Below are 18,917 nucleotides of genomic sequence, written 5' to 3'. Positions count from 1 at the left end.
AGAATTCGGAAAATTCCTCTTTACGAGGAATAAATGCATACCAGAATCAAGAGTGGTTTTGCCAAAATCATTCCTGGTGAATAACTACTTTTTTTTTTCCCCCCCTACTCTTAATCTTTACTTGATTTCCTGTCACTGCTTTTACCACCTTCTTCCCTTACTCCTTACTTCCCTTTAGAGCTCCAGGTGGTTGACCTGTCATTTTGTGCCCTTCTGGGTGTCAGTTAGCACTGATGTGTGACGTGGAGCTTGCAGTTTGGCTGTTCACTCAGACCTGCTTGAGGGAAAAAACTGGCCAGCTGGCACCCACATCACAGCATTTCAGCCAGCCCTGCAGCTCCTTCATTAAGGCCTTTTCCTTCTTTCAGACTTTCTTTGTTCTAGTGATGGGTTTACTTTAGCATGAGAAAGGCCAAAAAAAGGTAAAAAATAGGTCTAAATCCCATGTAAAGAACTCACCCAGATTTGGAATACTACGATAGTACCCACAGATCCCCTTTCCTCAAAGACCCTACAATGCTGGCCATCCACAAACTTCCTGCTCTGGGGAACAGACAGCCTGTTTGTACGCTATGCAAAGCCCATCCAGACTTTATCATCTGATAATGCGGCTGTCCTGTGTCCAGTGTCAGCCAACCCCACAATGAGCCTTGCAAGGTAAATCCAGAAGTGGTCCCTGAATCCTTGTGGAGCTGTAGGAATTAACACTGATTCAGATATTTATGCTGTTAGGGGGTTATTCAGGCAGATATTCAAAAAGCGTTGACTCTCAATCATCATTGAGAAAGTCAACGCAGTGAAAACTGACAGGTCTGGAGATTCTTTATCACCCTCTCCTTTTCTGAGGCATTGGGGTTGCAGACGCATCTTTCCGGTCAGCTCTCTTCAGGCACAGCTTTGGCCAGTCATGAATCAGGAGATAGGTGGGGACATCACTCCATGGTTTGATGCAAGGCTTATATGGGATGCATCCAGATGCCTGCAAAACCCTTTTGTTTTGCTGGGTTAACAATGCCTATTCTCTGGGGACGTTATTTTATTTTGTTCCCTCTTGTGTTGTACAAATATATGATAAATCCCAGTGGCAGCTTATACTGTGATAGTAAAGCTCTTTGTTGAACGTCAGGCAGAGAAATACGTCAGAATAGTAACTCAGCAGGAGCAATGAAAAATGGAGCATAGCATTTTGCAGCATGCAGACAAAATGATATGAATATAAATGCTTAGATTTAAGCAACTTTTTACGTTCGTTAAGAATGAGTTAATTCAGTGCTGTGTCAAACTACATGGCTATACACTAAATTAGGAATATAAAGTGTTGAAGGAATCTATGAAGAAACTGCTACAAGATACATGTGATTTTGTATGTAAGCAAATTTTAAGCAAAGTATTTAGGAGCCAATATTCTAAAAGTTGTCAGCTATTGAAAAAATGAGAAATGAGGCTTGGAAAAAACAGCATGTGTCCTAACTTGGTCATCTAGTCAAGGTTATCAATTTTTTATCTCCTATTTTAGGTCATGCCAATGTGGATATCAGAAGATTTCTAGATAAATTATAAACAAATGTTAGATACTTGTGGGAAAACAGATTTATTTTTTCCTAGTGTGAATGATTTAGGCCACCACCACCAAAAGATGCAAAGCAAAACAACCAGAAATTCTGACAACATTTTGCCTCTAGAATATGGCAGGATTAATAGTTATACCAATCTCTTCACTGCTTCTATCAGTCAGATTCAGCCAGCATTTTACCCAGAATTACGAAATCCCGTATGTAAGGAAAAACAGCAGGCAACTATTAATTGACCAGATATTTCCTAATAATAATATTTTTGAAATTAATACTGTCCAAAAAAACAGAAGAAATATTAACTTTAATATAATTACTTGGGCTTGATAGCAGGTAACTGATTATGTCAGACCCCATTTACAGAGTAAAAATTTCAGGAGTTTACAGCCAAGAACAGAAGCCTGGTTTGCAGAAAAGCTATCTAAAAGGGCCTAATCCCACATATACAGTAAATTATTATTGCTGGATCCAAAAAAAAAAACAAAAAACAGATCTATCTTTACAGAAAAAGAACAGATACTTAGTCAAATGCCATTCTGAAACAATGGAAGACATCCTGAGAAAGGATCTCATCTATTAGAGCAATCATCAAGGAATATTACTACGTAACACTTGAAAAATTGTTTTATGCTCTATTTAAATACACAGAAACAAGAACCAAAGAGAGTTGTCCCATAGATTTGATTATTTTAAAGTAGTTGTATTATAAAGGAAAATAAGAAATTAACTTATAGGGACTAAGTGACAACACAAAAAAGGCTTTGAATTTTGAGAAGAACTTGCTGGTAGCATTGGCAGCACAGTAATTACCAAAAATGTGTAATATTCATTTAAAAAAAAAGTCCCCCACTATCAATGAACACTCAAACCAGCATGTACAATGGATGAGCATTCCCACATATACTGGTACTGAGAAGTTTTGCTTTGAAATTTGAGAAATATGCACCTATGCAATTAAAGAAGACAGAAGAATTATTAACACAATTCCTGGTATTTCTATGAAGTGTTTGTATTTATTAATAAAGAAAATGCTTAGCACTAACATAATTAGTAACTCTTGGTGCATATTAAGAAGATCTCAATTGCTTTTCAGTATTTCTTTGCTTTACTTCAATAAATTAACTATACCTTGAAAGTTATCAGGGCAAAAAGCCAGTTCCCCTCACGCTGTGACTAAATCAGCCAAGTATAAAACTTCATGAGGGAGCAGTATAGGAATAGTTAAGCTAGAAAATCAGGCCAAAATGCTACAAACCTAGACCCCAACTCCAGTTAGCACATTCACAGAATTATCTTGCTACCTTCAAAACTTGCCCATACTTCTAGGCAAAGGAGGGTTGAAATAGGAACTCATCTCACATGGTGCTGAGCTCCGACATCTGTGGAAATTAAGGGAAATTAAGGGCAGCTGGGCATAATTGCTGGGAAGCTGGTACTGGCCAGCTCGCTTAGGGTGCGTTTTGTTCTCCAAGCAAGGTGCCAGACTGGCTGTTACCAGCCTGCTCCCAGATGGCAGCCGTCAACTTTGGGCATCGGCACTCTAGGTCCCTGCTCACCCCATTTCTCTGCAGTGGTGCTTTCCTGCTGCCTTTCCCCCCTCGGATCCTACTGATCTGCCTTTGGCTACTTTGGACTATTTCTGAAATGACTTAGCTGGTAAGTAAGCACCACACCTGTGTCCTTCTCAGACTCATTCTCCATGGGTACGTTTCCTTGCCAGCAGCAGTGAGCTGAGGGTTTATTTGCTTTCTCTCTTCTGTCAGTGAGGGGTTTGCAGCCACCTCCTAGGACCCTGCCATTTCCTCTAAGGTATGCACAGGAAGCACAGCTGCTCGGCTACAACTGACAAGCCTCCAAGAGCAATGGTGCTAGTTGTAAGGTTGACGTTCTCGATTTATACTGCTCACGAGCACGTTTTGTGTTGGCAGGGGCTGGCTGGGTGTTAAGAGAACCCCGTCTCCCTTGGGTGCCCTCGGCCCTTCTGTGACCTCATGTCCGCATCCTGACCGCAGGTTCTGGGTGTTCCGGGAAACCAGCGCTGCTTGGGCTTGGATCGCATCAGCACCCGGTAACGGAGAAGAGAGCAGATGAGGTTTTGGCTGTGAGACCCCCAGGCATATCGGAGCGTGGTGCCAGGCTTCTGGTGAGAGATCTCCCTCCTTCTGGGTTAGCACCGCGGTTTGTATAGCTTCCCATGAGAAAGTCAGACCGGAGCACATGCAGTCTTAAAGGAGCTTAGGGCAAAACGAGTGTATCAGCCTCTTTGTCTTGAATGGATTCGGACTTCTCTACTGACAATTTCCCTATATAATTTGTAACAGTGTGGCTAGTAAACATGTCAGCACTTAAGGGAGCCTCAAATCAAGTATTCATTCATCCCACCAGCTGATGTTGGTGCCAAAATTGGCTTAACACTTACTATTTTGTATTACTTATACTGAGGACTCTGTAATGTTTCCTTTTTGGCTAGAACCAAAATTGTAATGCAAGAGGCTTTCTGATAAAGGTTAAGCACACATGGTACATACATTTAGTCCATTTCCATAGGGATGGGTTATTTTTAGTGTTTTTGTTTCCCTAGGTTCTACATAAACCTTCCAACTAGTCCACTCATTAGAGGCTATGATAGGGTTATTTTATATATAGAACAAAACATGCTGCATAAACCAGTGGAAGGTTTGACCCCAAAGCAGATAACCGCTGTCAGCTTTGATTTTATTGCCAAAGTTTGTAAATATTTTTCTCTAGCATAGGCCAACCAACAGTGGCTGTTGAGATGCTTGTCTGTGGTTCTGGCCAGTGTTCTTCTCCCATTCCAGTCCAATTAGGCTGATGTGGGCTGGGCTGGGCCTTCAGATGCTTTCTTTGATCTTTCCTCTCACAGAACAGCCTTGGTTTAAATTCTCTGGTCACTAGCCCTTGCTGCCGCATATCTTTCCTCTGGAGAACATCCTCTGCTTTAGGCAGACACCAATGATTGTTTCCAGAGGTTTGCTTCCCACAGCAGGATATGGGAGGCCGCAGTCCAGTGCTGTGCTTTGCCAGAGACATCTGTGGGTTTTGGGACAGGTCACTGCTTCTGTGCCTCAATTTCCCTCTCAATGACACATCCGGTCCTAACTCGAAGCAGAAATAAGAAAGTGCTCTGATGCCGCTGCACGGTGATCCATGTAAAACTCTAGATGCAGGTATTGGAAATATTGCTTTGCCAATTTGAAAAAGACCTTATTGCCTTATCGCTTTGAAAATACCCCACAGAGCAGAGCACTGCATTGCAGTAGTCGGTGTGCTTCTTGCTAACAACGATCTGTGGGGTTTTATAACTGCAGATTTTAGAATGACATTGGCTGGATTATTATTTATGTACTTAGTTACATCAGCTCAGGTCCTAGCTGTGGACGCCCTTTGTACTGATCAGAATACACAAATAGTGTAAGAGACAGGTCGCCCCTCAGAAAGGGTTTGTCTGAGGATAACCGGAGAGACAACAGCAGGTGACCATCAAGGGCACAGTTTGGCAGCACTGGTCGGCACAGCAGGCAGGGATGATATGAGTCTTGTTGAATTTATTGCAAAAGCCCATTGATAAGAGAGTTTGGAAGATCATCTCTGGTGAGATCACCCTCCAGAGGTGTGCTGTGTGTCTTTCCCAAGCAGAAGGGGAAACACCAGAGGCGGCACAAAGGTTTTGTCTGAAAATTTTAGAAGCATTAACCTGAAGCAGAAATCAACCTCTAACAAGTGAGAGGTATAAGCATTACGGGTGTAGGATTGAAATGCTCCCTAGCAGATGACAAGTGTGATTTTAAAGGTTATTGCAGTTTAGCTGAGTTAGCTTTTACAGTTTTGTATATTACTATAATGCATTAAATATGTGCGTGTGGTGTAAAGAGCTGAAATGGTGCTCAGTTTGATCTGATTGCCTTTGGATGTTGTGCGGAGTAAAATGCGGAATGAAGCAAAATATTAAAAAGGTGGACTTCAAGTAGGACTTCTCCTTTCACCTGAAATTGCCCAGTTTCAACGTGTGGCAGGCCTCAGCTTTGGCAGGTGCTCCCTGTCTGCTCACAGACGAGGCCGTGTGGTTTTGCAGACCTGTGATAAGCCGTGGGCAAAACGCTGCAGGAGAACACGCTCCTGCGCTGTGGATTTAATCCCTTCCCAGGGGGGTTTGTCCACGCAGACACTGCCCTCTGCAAAACCCCGACTATCCCGAGTACAGGTTTGCAAATCCTGTAAGGTAGCGTAGTACCTAACCCTGCAGGGGCAAAGGGGACTTCACTGGGTGCCTCCCAGGGGGTTATTACTGACTTTCCGGGCTGCTGCAGAACAGAGGGCGAAACCTTTGGCTCGGGAACACGCCCCCGGGGCGGCGGGGTCAGCCGGCCGCCGTCACCCGGCCCCGGTGCCACCACCCCTGGCCCGGGACAGGCCCCGTCGCGTCCCGGTGCGGCGGGCCGAGGGGACGGCCAGGGCACGGTGAGTGCCGGCGCGGGGCCGGGGCCGTGCCGCGAGGCCGGGGCTGAGGCGGGGCCGTGCCGCGGCGTCGCCTCGCTGGGGCCGGGCCGGCGGCGGAGGAGGCCGGGCCGCGCACGGGCGCTATGATCGGCACCGTGCTGTGCTACGTGCTGCTGCCGGCCGCGCGGCTCCTCCGGGCCCTGCGAGGTAACGCGGCCCCGGGCGGGCGGCAGCGGCGGGGCCCGGCTCCCCCCCTCCGCCCCTTCCCCTCCCGCCGGGCTGCGGGGGGCGGCGGCGGGGCCCCGGCGGCCTCCCCCTGCGGCCGCTTCCCCGGTGCGGGAGAGGGGCAGAGCGGCCTGCGGCCGCCCCGAGGCGTCGGGGCCTTCCCCTGGGGCGCGGGGCGGGTGTCGGGGGGCTGCGGGCGGCCTCCTCGGGGGCCTTCCCGGCCCCGCTGCCTGGGTGGCGTGCAGCCGCCCCCCGGCTGGGCCTGTCCTCGCAGGGGGTGGCGGTGAGAGCACAGAGGTGTTGCTGACCCCCGTGCGTTACTGCGCGGGGCGGCTGTTGCAGGGGTACCTCAGCAGAAAAAGCGATGTGTAGACAAAGGGAATTGCTCGTCAACTGCAGGGACCGGTGTTTGTGTGCAATTCCTAGCAAGGGGTCAGTGCGTCATCTCCGATGTCAGTACAGGTGGAAAGAGTCCCTGCCTTTTTCTGTTGTACACCACTGATATTAATACATCCAAGAGTGTTATGTGAACAGCAGATTATCTTTTTTTTAATCACATATATCAATCATCAGGTGTTTCAAAATCCTTACCAGGACTCCTTCTGTGCATATATTCTCTCTAGTAAGGTTTTTAATTGTTGATGTCTGTCCCTCTACTTCTTTATTTTTCATCTCTTAATTACAGAACAGTTTTTCTTTTGTAGCACGTTCTTATTTTATGTAACTACTTTAAGGCCTCTTACCTTAAGGCCTCTTACCTTACCATTTTTACTGAATCCCTGGAAAGAAACTTCCTCCAAGTGGTCATCTACAAGCACTTGGCTTCGTATCCCATGCACCCCATCAGCTAACTTCTACAGGCTGTGCCTTCACACGTGTAGTTGAGAGCAGGTACAATTTCCACAGCACCTTTTAACTCGGCTGTGGTGCTGCAGAAGTTAGAACTGCATTCTGTGGAGCTGGTAAAGCCATTGTTGTGCTGTACAGTTTCAGTGACTTTGACTAATATAACTAGAACTGGACTGTGGCCTAGCATTAAGAGGCAGGGTAAGTTATTTAGACTGTAAGTACTTCAGGGGAGTCACTTGTTTGGGTTGTCATGCTGAATGGTTGGATTGCACTGAGCTACAATGCAAATGCATTGGAAAAAAAAGTGAGTGGGAAAGGCTTTTCATTTGTATTATGTTAATTTAATTTTATTTTTTTTAATGGCAGATGCTTTCTTTACCTGTCGAAAGAATGTGCTTCTGGCGAAGAGCACGTCCACCCAGATAGAAGGCATCTTTGCTGCAACCAGAGGAAAGTCGGTCCAGGAAGAGCAAGAAGCTCTACTCCAGCAGTGGCTGGAGGAAGGAGCAGGGAATCTGCCAGCCAGTGAGAGTCCTCCAGCAGTGGGGAAAGTATCAGCTACACTCACTAGTGACTGGTTAGAAGGTTCAGAGCTATTGATGAGTAGCCTCAGCGACCTGAATTCGGCTCCAGAAGTCACGTGGTGTGCCGGTCAGCAGCTTACGGAGCTATGTGCCTTGGCTTCTTCAGAACCACAAGATCACGCAGTGACTAAACTGGAAAAATTACCGGAGGAGGAGACGGTGGCTGTAGTAGGCAGCGCTCCTTGGGCAGCTGTGGTGCCACAGACGGATCACCAGATAGCTGGCTGTGCCCCTGTCGGTGTAGGAGGACAGCATGAAGACCCAGCCGTGCTGGCATGGAGCTTAGCAGGTGGTGCAGAGATGGTGCCAACGGAGCCCCCTGCCTGGCCCCTTCAGGATGCAGTACAATTTTGTCCTCTCCTGGAGCAGGTACCCTACCACGGTCAGTGGCAACAGCTCTGAATCTAATGTTTAGTTGGGAATTTGTATTTGTAGGGAACCTGGTTAGGTTGTTGTGTCTGGGTAAGGTGAATGGGTCTGGGCTTCCTGTCTGTAACACAGTGATTGTATCAGTTTGGATAGAATTGACAAGATCGGCTAGTGAAAGCTACAAAGTAAGTTTTTGCTGAGGCAGGGCTGGTTTCAGCTGGTCATCTCTGCTTTTAGAGTGTCTGGATATTGATATGTTAATTTCCCAGGAACTGTGCCTGAAAAATACAGAAAGCACCCAAAAGTTGGTTGAATTTTTCAGTATGCTCAGTCTGGTCTTCTGTTAACCCATCCTCATTGACAGGTATCCAAAGGAATCCAAAGAAAGCATCCAAAACCCGAAGTGGGTGAGGGTTTGCTCAAGCCAAGAGAATGAGATTGGCTGTATTCTGGGTCTCAAGGAAACAAAAGTATCAGGAGGGTACCCAACATGGCTGTAATTTGGCTTTTTTGTCTCTTGCCTGTAGAAATTTTATGGAGAGACTGGGAGGATCTTTCTGTCCAGCCTTGTGAGCTAGAGCAGGCTTCAAAAAATACTCCTCTCTTTGAATTTCGAGTCATGTCTTACAACATCCTGGCCCAGGACCTGGTGGAACAGGGCCATGATCTTTACCTACACTGTCCTCCAGACATCCTGAACTGGGACTACCGCCTTCCAAACCTCTTACAGGAGATCCAGCACTGGGATCCTGATGTGAGTATGACTGAGCCCCTTCCACATCGCTATCACCAGCATTTTAATTTCTTGTTTGATCTAACAGCATGTTTGTTTGTTTGTTTAATAGGGGTGGGGGAAGTCCTAGGAAGATGCTACTTGATAACTCAGTGCTGATTCCTCTGAGACTAATTGAGGCCTCGAGTATATATTTTTTGGGTGCCTGTTTTGTTTTGACTGTGTTTCTCTAGCAACTAGTAATACTTTGATAGCAGGGGTTAACTTTGTAAACAGCAGAAGTGGAAGAAGAGGTAATGCATTTTTGAGAGGGAAGGGACAGGCTTGCAGGACAGCACAGGAGGTGAAGCCTGCATAGGAGAGGACTTTGTGACTTTCTCTGTTGGCGTGATGAAGGATCTTTTACCTCATCACTGGATAACTGAATGATAAGCTAATGTCACCCAGAAAGTTGTCATTCTCGAGCTGGGGAGTACAGGACAGAGTTGCAGTGATGGCCTTTCTGTTTGCAGGGTTAGTATGAGTGCACTTTTGCACTTCCTTCCTTCCTTCCCCAAAACAAGGTAACTGGCAAATACTGGTGGAGCGAGTGAGGTCTCTGCCTTCCTTCCAGGTTCTGTGTCTCCAGGAGGTGCAAGAGAACCATTACTGGGAGCAGCTGGAACCAACATTCAAGAAAATGGGTACGTCCTGTGTTTGTGTGTCTGTGCCTCCGACTCATGGGACTGGCCAAGGAGTTCTTCCTGCCTAATGTCTTCAAAGCACTCAGTCTTCATAGAACTCTTCTTCCTTCTTCTCTGGCCCTACTTCTGAGCTGTCTGCCTAGAGCTTCACCCTTTCTTTCTTTTCTAACTGATCTTTCTCCTATTTGACAGATCAGAGTAACAAAATCGAGTGAGTCCTAGAAGGACAAAGAGAGAGAAAAGACTCACGATTATGAATGATAAACTGTGATTACTGGGACAGAATTGGGTATAACGCTGTACCCAGGGCATCATGAAGGGAGCAATTGTATTGTACAAAATGTTGTACCCAAAGGAGTAGAGGTTGGAGTCCATGCCTCCCAAGCAATGAATCCTGTTATGTGCCCCAACATTGCTTATAGCTAGTGGGAACTGACACCTTAAGGAATGCTGACAGGGAATGTAAAATGTTATGTAACTAAGCAACCAGTTAGTCACAAGTAGGGTTGCTTTGTTGGCCAGTGATGGATGATTTCTGTAGTTACAGCCAAGTTCTGTTGTAGAAAACAGTGTGAAAATTAGCAAGATAGGATTGCATAGGGGTTGGAGAAATCATCCTTCTGGACAGGTTTCCCAGATTGAATTGCATTCTCCCAAAATTGTAGTGGGAGCCTCTTGGACTGCACAGACTTACTGAACTCTCCAGTGATGGAGGGAGAGCCTAAGGTTGTGGCCAGATCAGCTTTTAATGCATGATGGTTTCTTTTCAGGCTTTGCATGCTTCTATAAACGGAGGACTGGGAGAAAGACTGACGGCTGTGCAGTGTGCTTTAAGGACAGCAGGTTCCAGCTGATCAGCGTCAGCCCCATAGAGTATTTCCGCCCTGGCCTGGACGTCCTCAATCGGGATAACGTGGGCTTGGTGTTGCTGCTACAGCCTCTGCTCCCAGAGGGTCTCGATCTGAAGGCAGTCAGTCCTCTGTGCGTGGCCAACACTCACGTGTTGTTCAATCCCCGGCGGGGAGATATCAAACTTGCCCAGATGGCCTTGCTCCTAGCAGAGATTGACAAGATTGCAAAAACTCCTGAAGGCAGCTACTATCCTGTCATCTTGTGTGGAGACCTGAACTCTGTACCTGATTCTCCACTTTACAAATTCATCCGGAATGGTCAGCTTTCCTATCACGGGATGCCAGCCTGGAAGGTAGGTGCCAGCCAGAGCTAGGATTGCATAGCTTTTTGCTGCATGCTGCTGGGGAAATGCATGGCTGTATTTTTATCCCTCATGAGGAAATAGCCTCGATATTAAATTTAGTTATTCAGGACTCATCCTCAATGCCTCAAGCACTGCTGAGGAAAGAAGCAGACAGATGTGTGCATGTTGTTTCCAACTCACCTTTTGTCGTTTCTCTTGAGGCAAACCAGTGATAACAGACACTTAATTTCAGGTCCTGGTTCTCCCTTGCTATGGGATTTTTGTGCCCAGGTGACTAGAAGTGTAGGGGAGTACAACTCCACCAAGACACACTGAAATTATGTGTAGATGTTTGATGTGAAAACAGTTTTGCTCGTGAAATGGGCACCTATGCTAGACTCCTCCAGTGGGTACTTGTTAATGTGTATCCGTGCTCAAATTCATTACTGGCTTTTGAGCTAACTCATCAGCTCAGTAATGGATGTCCGCCAAATATATTTGGTCATGAGACTTCTAGGTAATTGTATCCATCCTGCAGAGCTGAAGGTTTATAATATCTGCACTACCTTCTAAATGGCTTATTTCATGTCTTTCTATGAGGGCATTCTCCTGTTTTGCTCTTGGTGAGTGTGTATACATGTATTATCTATAGCTTGCAACTTGCAGAAGTTCTGCTATGTGTTACTGATATTTCTCCTCCTGTTTCTTGCCTCCTTGCAGGTGTCCGGTCAGGAAGACTTTTCCCAGCAGTTGCATTCACGGAAACTGGTGGCCCCACTGTGGCCATGTTCACTGGGTGTAACAGACAACTGCCAATATGTTACTCGGTGCCAGCCAAAGAAACTGGGTGAGCTCCGGTGTGAACTGGGAACATGTTTGCTAAGGCTGGGGAGTCTATGGGCCTTGCTGACTCTCTGAGTAGCTGAGGCGTGTGTTGTATGAGGCAGTCAGCAACGATTCTCTTCTTCTATCCTTTTTTCTTGGTATGTGAATTAAATTTAATTTTTCTGGAGTCTATCGCTGCAGCCCAATTTCTGGCATCTTTCTCTAGTCAACAGCTGAATGGTCCCTTGCAAGTAACCAAAGCCCTCCGTACCTCTTTTATATTCCCACATTTTAGCTTTTCTGCATTTGGGAATGATCTTCAGCAGCCACAGCTTTTAGCTGCATGTGTTTGTATGAGCAGTTTTGGGCAGTGTTTGCATACTGTTATTAAGTAATCACCAAGAGCTCAGTTTAAAACAATGTATCCCTGACTATTTCTAGAGAGGATTCAAAAAAATGAGCCCATACTAAACAGCTTTTGTTGGAAGCTTGAATGTAAAACTTGCATCCATCCTGATCTGCAGAACTGTTCTTTCTTTTTAATCAGACTTGAGTTTTCTCAAATTACAAGCTAACCAGTCTGCCTAAAAGTCCTTTGAACTAGTAGAGTTTCAGAGACGACATTCTTAATTTGTCTAATCAAGGTGCTGACCGTGATGGATGTATTAGCCAAATGCTCTGTTTTTCTACACTGATGTATCTGCTCTGTTCTGTGCTTAGATTATTTCCTATTCTCGTGGCATAAGGGTGCTTGGGCTCGAAAATCTCTCTCAGGCGAAAGAGGTCTAAATAGTATGTAGATGTCCCCTGTAGATGTGACTTTGCTGGAGACATTTTATTCCCTTAAATTGTGTTTCTGTTTGCAGGCAGACATAAGTACAGCCGGGACTTCCTGCTCCAGTTCCATTTTTGCGATGTTGCCTGTGAACGACCACCACAACTAGTCCTCTTGGAAGGTGTGACAGATGCTAAACCAGGTATTAATGGGTTATTTTTCAGCTCATGACTCTCCTAGCTGGATTTTGATGAAAAACTGATGCCTGGTGAGAAAAGGTCAAGATAGAAGGGTAGCATTTTGTGGCTGTGTGATTACTAATGGATTCCACAAGAACTCAGAGGACAGTCTTACTGTCCTTGCATAGTAGTGAGTCTTGCAGTATTGACAGTGTTCCTTGAGATGCATGGAGATTCAGGCTCTTTTGGATGCTGTTGCTGACAAAGGCATTTTTTTCACCACCTCAAGGTTTTTGTTGCAGTAGAAAAGACCATCATGTCGCAATGGCTGCAACATGGATGTCTCTGGATGCTGGTACCCAGTAGGCACTGCCTCATCCCTGGGCTTTGCAGCATGGCTGTTTCTGCTCTCCATTTCTGTTCAGCCTTTCTTAGTTGTCCTTTGTGTAAGCTGTAGGCTAAGGCAAATGACCTTGAGATTAAAGGTTAAACTACTCTGGGCTTTGAAAGTATTAAATGCTTTAGGGACATGTCCTTAATAGGACAGAATATGACTTCTCAGTTGTTTGCAGTGATCTGCTATCAGGATGTTCCTGTTAGTCTTAGAGCTGGGCTTTCCTTTGAATATTTTTCTTTAAGGTGCCTTTGACTACAAGCTATTGCTCTTCTTGGGCAAAAGAATTTGTTTGGTCTCAGGAGAAGCTTCTCAGACTTGGGATGAGCAGCCTTTTCCAGTATTTACGTAGGTTTGTCTGGAATCTCTGCTCTCTTGCAGACCGCCCTGCATACTGGCCCAAGCACGCTGCCGTAGTGAATGACCCAGATCTCCAGCCACTCATCCCAAGGTAACTGAATGCACCTTCAGTGGTCCTGCTCTTCAAACCCTGTCTCGTTTTCCTCAGTGCTGAAAATCTGACTAAAGTAAAGACAGAAATAAACGTAAGGGTGGAAGAGAATAAGGAGGGCTGTCTGGAACAGCCAGATCCACCTCCACCCAGGGTTTTCCCAGCTTCTGGGCACTGTGCTGTCAGCATCGGGTTGGTGAGGCCAAGAATGAAGGGCATAGACAGGACAGGGTATTGGAGACAAGGTAAGTTTGTAGTCTGCTTTGTCTTCAGTGCAAGGGGAATGAATAATTCAGAAAGGTTGTCTTTCTGTATGTGTTCTCAAACACACAAATAGTTTGGAGAGTTCCAACAGCAAAGGAACATCCAACTTCAGCTGTGACTGCAACACTGAACACTGCATCGTCCTCTTTCCTTTTTTGGTAAATTCTGGCTGTTCATGTGCAGGTCTTCAGGTGTTATCCAGCATGGCCTCAACCTGACCTCTGTCTACAGCCACTTCCTGCCACAGAGGGGACGCCCAGAGGTCACAACCATGCCCATGGGACTTGGTGCTACCGTTGATTATATCTTCTACTCAGCAGAGCCTGTGGAAAATGGGAGCAGAGGGGGTGAGTGTGGCAATACAGGGATTATCCCTGTGGTGCTGGGAGAGGGCTGTGAGGTATAACAATGCAGCTCTGTGCTGGACAGAGCATTTCATTGGTCTGGGGTAGGTCTACAAGGTGTGACTTGGAAGTGATGCACAAAGGGGAAGCAACATTTGTTCAGGTATCACAAGAAGACAGTATTTGTCTTTGGTGTGGAAAAACTGAGGCTGCTCAGATGAGGTTCATGTAGACTTCTAAGGAAGCCAGAAGAGAACGCATTCTGCTTCCTTTGTCTATCTGTCTACTTGTGCTCCTGGTAACAAACAGTGCTGAGTCCTAAGTTCAAGGCTTGGACTCCCAGTCTGACTGAGACCGCACACTGTCCTTAGAAGGAGGTGACTCTTGTTACAACGATAGTACCTGTCTACTTCCTGACACAGCAGTTAAGCTGATGAAAGACTACATGTAAGTGCATCCAGGAACTGCCTCTGACATGGTTTGCATTATGTTAGTCAACTTTGAGAAGGAGGTGGAGTGAAGGGATGAATTCCTCCTCGGGGGAAAATCTGAAGCTATTTCTAGGATTTATAGGAAGCTCCTTTCATTCCACTGTAAGCAGCTGCCTGGTGAATTTAACATATTCTTGATTCCTGCACCTGCAAGCATATGAAACCATTGAATTGCAGTATTACAGGATGCTCACTGCTTTCACATCTAGACCCAAAGGTGCATGCAAAGTTTGTGCAGGATGTCTTCCTTCATTGGGAAAAGGATCAGAAACCAGTGACAAGCATCCCTCTGAAAGTCTGTAGAGTTAACATACAGCACCAGCCTTCAGCTGATGTTTCTTTCCACTTTGTCAGGTCGCAGGCTGTACCGGGATGGAGTCCTGAAGCTACTTGGCCGCCTTTCCCTTCTCTCTGAAGATGTCTTGTTGATGGCAAATGGCTTACCAAATCCTTTTTGTTCATCTGATCATCTCTGCCTGCTGGCTAGCTTTGGCTTGGAGGTCTCCAGCCTCAGAGAGGGTTAGTGATCGTCCCCTTTCCTTAAAGAAAAGCTGTTTTGAATGCAGCGGTTTGAGACTCTGGATGCACAACCTGCTTGCAAGAAAACTCTTATTTTTGTCATGCCCTAAGAGTCCTTTTCTCCCGTTAACACCCTCATAAAAACCAGGGATGAAAGAGTTGGAGCCCTTCCTGTGTTGGTATTTTGTGGGTCTCTGCAAACCTGAACTCTTTCCAGTGGGTTTCTGGTAATGTTCAGGCATTGTCACCTCTTAAAGGGATCCTTGTTCCACAGCTTCGTTTAGCAGATGTGTTAGTGCCGCAGGAACCAACCTCACTCCCATGTTTATTTGTCCTGTGATAAGATCTTCAGGGACTGGGGAAATAGGCAATGCTGTCCACTTCTGTTCGGTTCATTGCTACCAAGCAGCAGGGCATGTATACACCAATATTCTTTCACACCAAAACAATGTTTCTTTTAATTTCTGGGTGATAGGTTATGAAGCGTGGTCCCTTGGGAACTAGTGGTGTTGCCTTTGGGAGCAGTGGTTCTGCTAACTGCTTAGAAATTGCTTTTACTTAGTAATTATAAGGGCTGCATTGCTGGCAGAAAAAAATGTATAGTTGAGCCCTTTCATCAGGAAGCTCCCTACTGTGTCTAGTGGTCCAGGGAAGGGGATTGCTAGGAATGGAGCCAGGGGTTCTACAGAGCCACCCACAGGAGCTCTAGATCTAGCAAAAGCCTAGAGGCCTTGGGAAAGACTCCCTTCCTTTCTGGCAGTCTTGGAATGGTTCCTAGGAAACTTGTAGGGCGAAGATCATCCCAGTGAACGTCAGATGAAGAAAACTGTCTTGTAAGGCGTAACGACCCCAGGAGTCTGTAGCTCCGAAAAGAGAGGTGAAAATGGAATGTGTATCAGAGGAAGCAGAGCCATCAAACGGAAGAGCTGAAGAGATTCTCACTTGCCCTTCACTTTCTGTGTCCTCCCTATTTTGTTCGTCCTCTTGGGACGAATAGCCAACCTGCGGCATCCCGCTGGGCCAGGCTCCCAGCTTTCTGAGCTAGCCATGCTTAGGTAGAACCCACAGGACTGACTCCTGTCTCTTGACAGACGTTGGGAGGGAGGGGAAGGCTCTGTTCTTCGAGGCAGATTTAGTCACTCGGATCCCAGTGTACCTTTGATGTCCGGTTAGTGTAGTTTTCTCAGCAGTGACCTGGACAGCACAAATACAACAGAACTGTACCTGTTCCTAGGGCAGATTCCCTAGTTCAGCATGACTTCTGGTGCTCGGTTTTGCTGTAAGAGATGGGAGCAATATTGACAGAAACATTTCTAACATTCTGCTCACAAATGGGGCCGGGAAATCTTGTCCTGCCTCAGTCGGATTTTTGTGAGAGCATACAAAAAGACTTGAAATATCATTTCCTCTTTTTGTGTCACACTGGGGGAGTTTCGTATTTTAAATGTTACTTTCTTTATTGAAAAATAAAATGTTTCTAATTTAAGAAAAAACACAAAGTAACTGTAGCAGCTTGTGCTACTGGTAGCTAACCTCTTTGAGGACTTGCTCAACAAGGCTTTTCTGGCTGGGATATGAAAGAGGAGAACATGAATTAGCTACACAAGATAGTAGTAACAAAGGGTGAGGAGAGGGAAGAAGTGGGTCTCCTATCGCATCCTCAGATCCCAGAGGGGGTCTATTTGGCCTCGGGTTATCTTGCAAAATGAAGAACCCATTCAAGAACCCTTCCCCTCTTCCAAAAAAAGCAAATGCTGCTGATCCTTTACAGCTGATTTCTGTGAACCACAGGAACAAGGGGTGGGGGCTGTGTTCTGTCCCCATATGACTGCATACGAGCTGCATATCCTTGCCCCTGCCACATGGTGTGGCATTTGCCTGGTGATGTGTGGATGGCTTTGGCTGTACCAGCTGGGATAACGTGTAGGAATCTGTATAAGTGAACAGAAACCTGGGGGTGAGTATGTTTGCAGCTTTGTTTGGCTTACATTTGACAGGTAACAGCTCTGGTCTAACACTGGTGTGCTTGTACCTGGGGAGGGATGCAGAGCTGTGTATTTCTGGGGATGGTTTATTTTGAGAGTTGCACTAATTTGTGTAGGTATTTTAACTTGGATTTTATAATTGGTTTTATTTGTGAAAGGAGGGGAGGAAAGGGAAATCTGTGCAACTAGGAGCTTTATTTTTCTGCCAGGCTGTTTGCAGGTTGCCAGAAAGCAGCCTGGTAGCAGATAACTCCCACCAGCTGGTAACATTGGAAAGGGAAACTGGGAAGACCCTGAAGGTTTAAAAACAACCAATGAAAAGCAAAACAAAAAACCACTGTGACACATAGTGCTGTCACTTGAAATGCTGACCCTCTGCTTTGGTTGTAACTGCTGGCCTGGTCTGATGGTCAGTTAATGAAGGGGGTGGGGTGTGTGTGTGTGTGTGTTAGGCCTACTGACCCTCTGCCCCATGTGCACCGTACGCTGTCAGATGAGCTGGTTGCCCAAGCACCCTGCCGGTTTTGTGTTGTACCTGAGGCATAGGAGCTGTGCTCGAGCATCACAAGTGCTTCTTCCATTTCATTTAGACCAAAGACTTGACTTTTCTTCTGCGTATCTTGCACGAAGGCATCTGTCAGGGAGGCTTTAAGGTTCCAGATATATTTTGCTGGAAAATCTGTTTCACAGGTCAGCCTAACGCTTTCAATACATGAAATTTTATGGTATGGACTTGGAATGGTTAAGCTGCTGAACACTGTGGATATAGAGCCATATGCTTAAAAACCCCAGGACAATGCCTGCAAATCTTCCATTTCTTCTTTCTGAGGGTTAGAAAGCTCAGAGTCTTGCAGCTCCCAAAGCCTTGGCTCGCATATGTTTCCTTGGGCATTCACGGGTGAAACTTGCAGAAATGCAGGACATTACAGTTGATTGCTGTGGTTGTTTCGATTACTGTCCCTGTAGCTCTGCTGTAGACCCTACAGACATGCCCTCTTTCAGGAAAGAGGAATAGCTGCTCTAGAGCAATTCAGAGTTGGGAGACCTGTGAGTGCCTCTGGCTGTTGCAGACTGCAGGGGGAGTTTCTGGGTGGGATGGATGGAAATAGTCCCTGCCACCAACGTGGCAACTATTACATAGTTGTAGGGGGAAAATAATGCATCTCCGATGCTTTGAGAATATCACATAGTGATATAATAACAGACTGTGGTAATGAGCAACCACCTTGAGGTGGGAAGCAGAATTAAGAGATTCCAGACTCTTAACACTGCTTCTTGACCTAAATCTTAGTATTTGCAATTAACATAGCTTTCTGATAAATTACAGAGAGGCCTGTAAACGATTACGAACAGGAATATCTACAATCAGAAAGAGGTGTTACAGAGGTAGGGTCATCTACCTCACATTCTCAGTAGTGTTGTAGAGAGAGCTCAGGGAGATTGGTACTTAGGGAAAGGGATGCCAGAGACCACTGGCAGCACGCATACCTACCCTGTAATCAGTCTCCTAAGCTGCAGGGACATGCAGCTGTAGAGGCAAACACAGATTTGACAAAGTATCTTTGCTAGATAACAGCTTAAATTGCACCACAGCTGCTAGGCTGTAATTAATTACACCGTTTAGATGGAAGTCCAACTTCTTTAACTTTCTCAGAGTCGTGAGTTCATCACTTCAGGAGGATGCCCTTTATAATCAATTCTCCAAAATATATGGGATGGGGGTGTGGTAAACAGTGTAATTGCTCTAATTTCTGTCCTTTTGTCAATAAATGAACCTTGGCTGCTGCTTGAGGTCTTCTTTCTCTATGCCTTTTCCTTACGAGGTATCTTTCTGGCAGCTGTTTTCCCATGACTGCCAGATCCATTTATCTTTCTAAGTTAATGATGTTTATTTCTTCATTTAGAAGCTATGGGTGAATTCTTTAGGGGTAAGTCATATTATAAACTCAACATTTTAACAGTGTCAAGCCATAAGATAGTGAGTTCCCCTCCCCTCATCTCTGAAGAGTTAAGTGGGAGGGAT

The 18,917-nt window shown here is 45.8% G+C and overlaps 1 protein-coding gene across 3 annotated transcripts; it reads left to right on the top strand.

Annotated features, from left to right (window-relative positions):
* Positions 1-3,052: 3,052 nt before the first annotated feature.
* ANGEL1 (angel homolog 1) lies at positions 3,053-15,068 on the top strand. 3 transcript variants are annotated; one of them, XM_080595609.1, is made up of 11 exons: positions 3,053-3,227; positions 3,500-3,714; positions 7,470-8,069; positions 8,584-8,810; positions 9,403-9,472; positions 10,243-10,676; positions 11,388-11,514; positions 12,359-12,469; positions 13,222-13,291; positions 13,739-13,902; positions 14,745-15,068. In XM_080595609.1, exons 3-11 carry the CDS (start codon positions 7,703-7,705, stop codon positions 14,912-14,914), a joined length of 1,740 nt encoding a protein of 579 aa, XP_080451735.1. In that variant the 5' UTR covers positions 3,053-3,227; positions 3,500-3,714; positions 7,470-7,702; the 3' UTR covers positions 14,915-15,068. The 3 variants fall into 3 exon arrangements, with proteins under 3 accessions (XP_080451735.1, XP_080451736.1, XP_080451734.1); XM_080595610.1 differs by lacking the exon at positions 3,500-3,714; XM_080595608.1 differs by lacking the exons at positions 3,053-3,227; positions 3,500-3,714 and adding an exon at positions 6,082-6,236.
* Positions 15,069-18,917: the final 3,849 nt, after the last annotated feature.

The sequence above is a fragment of the Anser brachyrhynchus genome (assembly GCF_964034855.1).
Source record: "Anser brachyrhynchus genome assembly, chromosome: 5".
Lineage (NCBI taxonomy): Eukaryota > Metazoa > Chordata > Aves > Anseriformes > Anatidae > Anser > Anser brachyrhynchus.
Note: the sequence above shows the minus strand (reverse complement) of the source record. Positions and strands in the feature narration are given on the sequence as shown.

Excerpts from the sequence above, each read along its gene's own strand:
- ANGEL1 (XM_080595608.1), top strand. The coding sequence starts at position 6,173 with ATGATCGGCACCGTGCTGTGCTACGTGCTGCTGCCGGCCGCGCGGCTC. Across the intron at positions 12,470-13,221 it reads TGTGACAGATGCTAAACCAG|ACCGCCCTGCATACTGGCCC; the intron begins GTATTAATGGGT and ends GCTCTCTTGCAG. Across the intron at positions 13,292-13,738 it reads CTCCAGCCACTCATCCCAAG|GTCTTCAGGTGTTATCCAGC; the intron begins GTAACTGAATGC and ends GTTCATGTGCAG.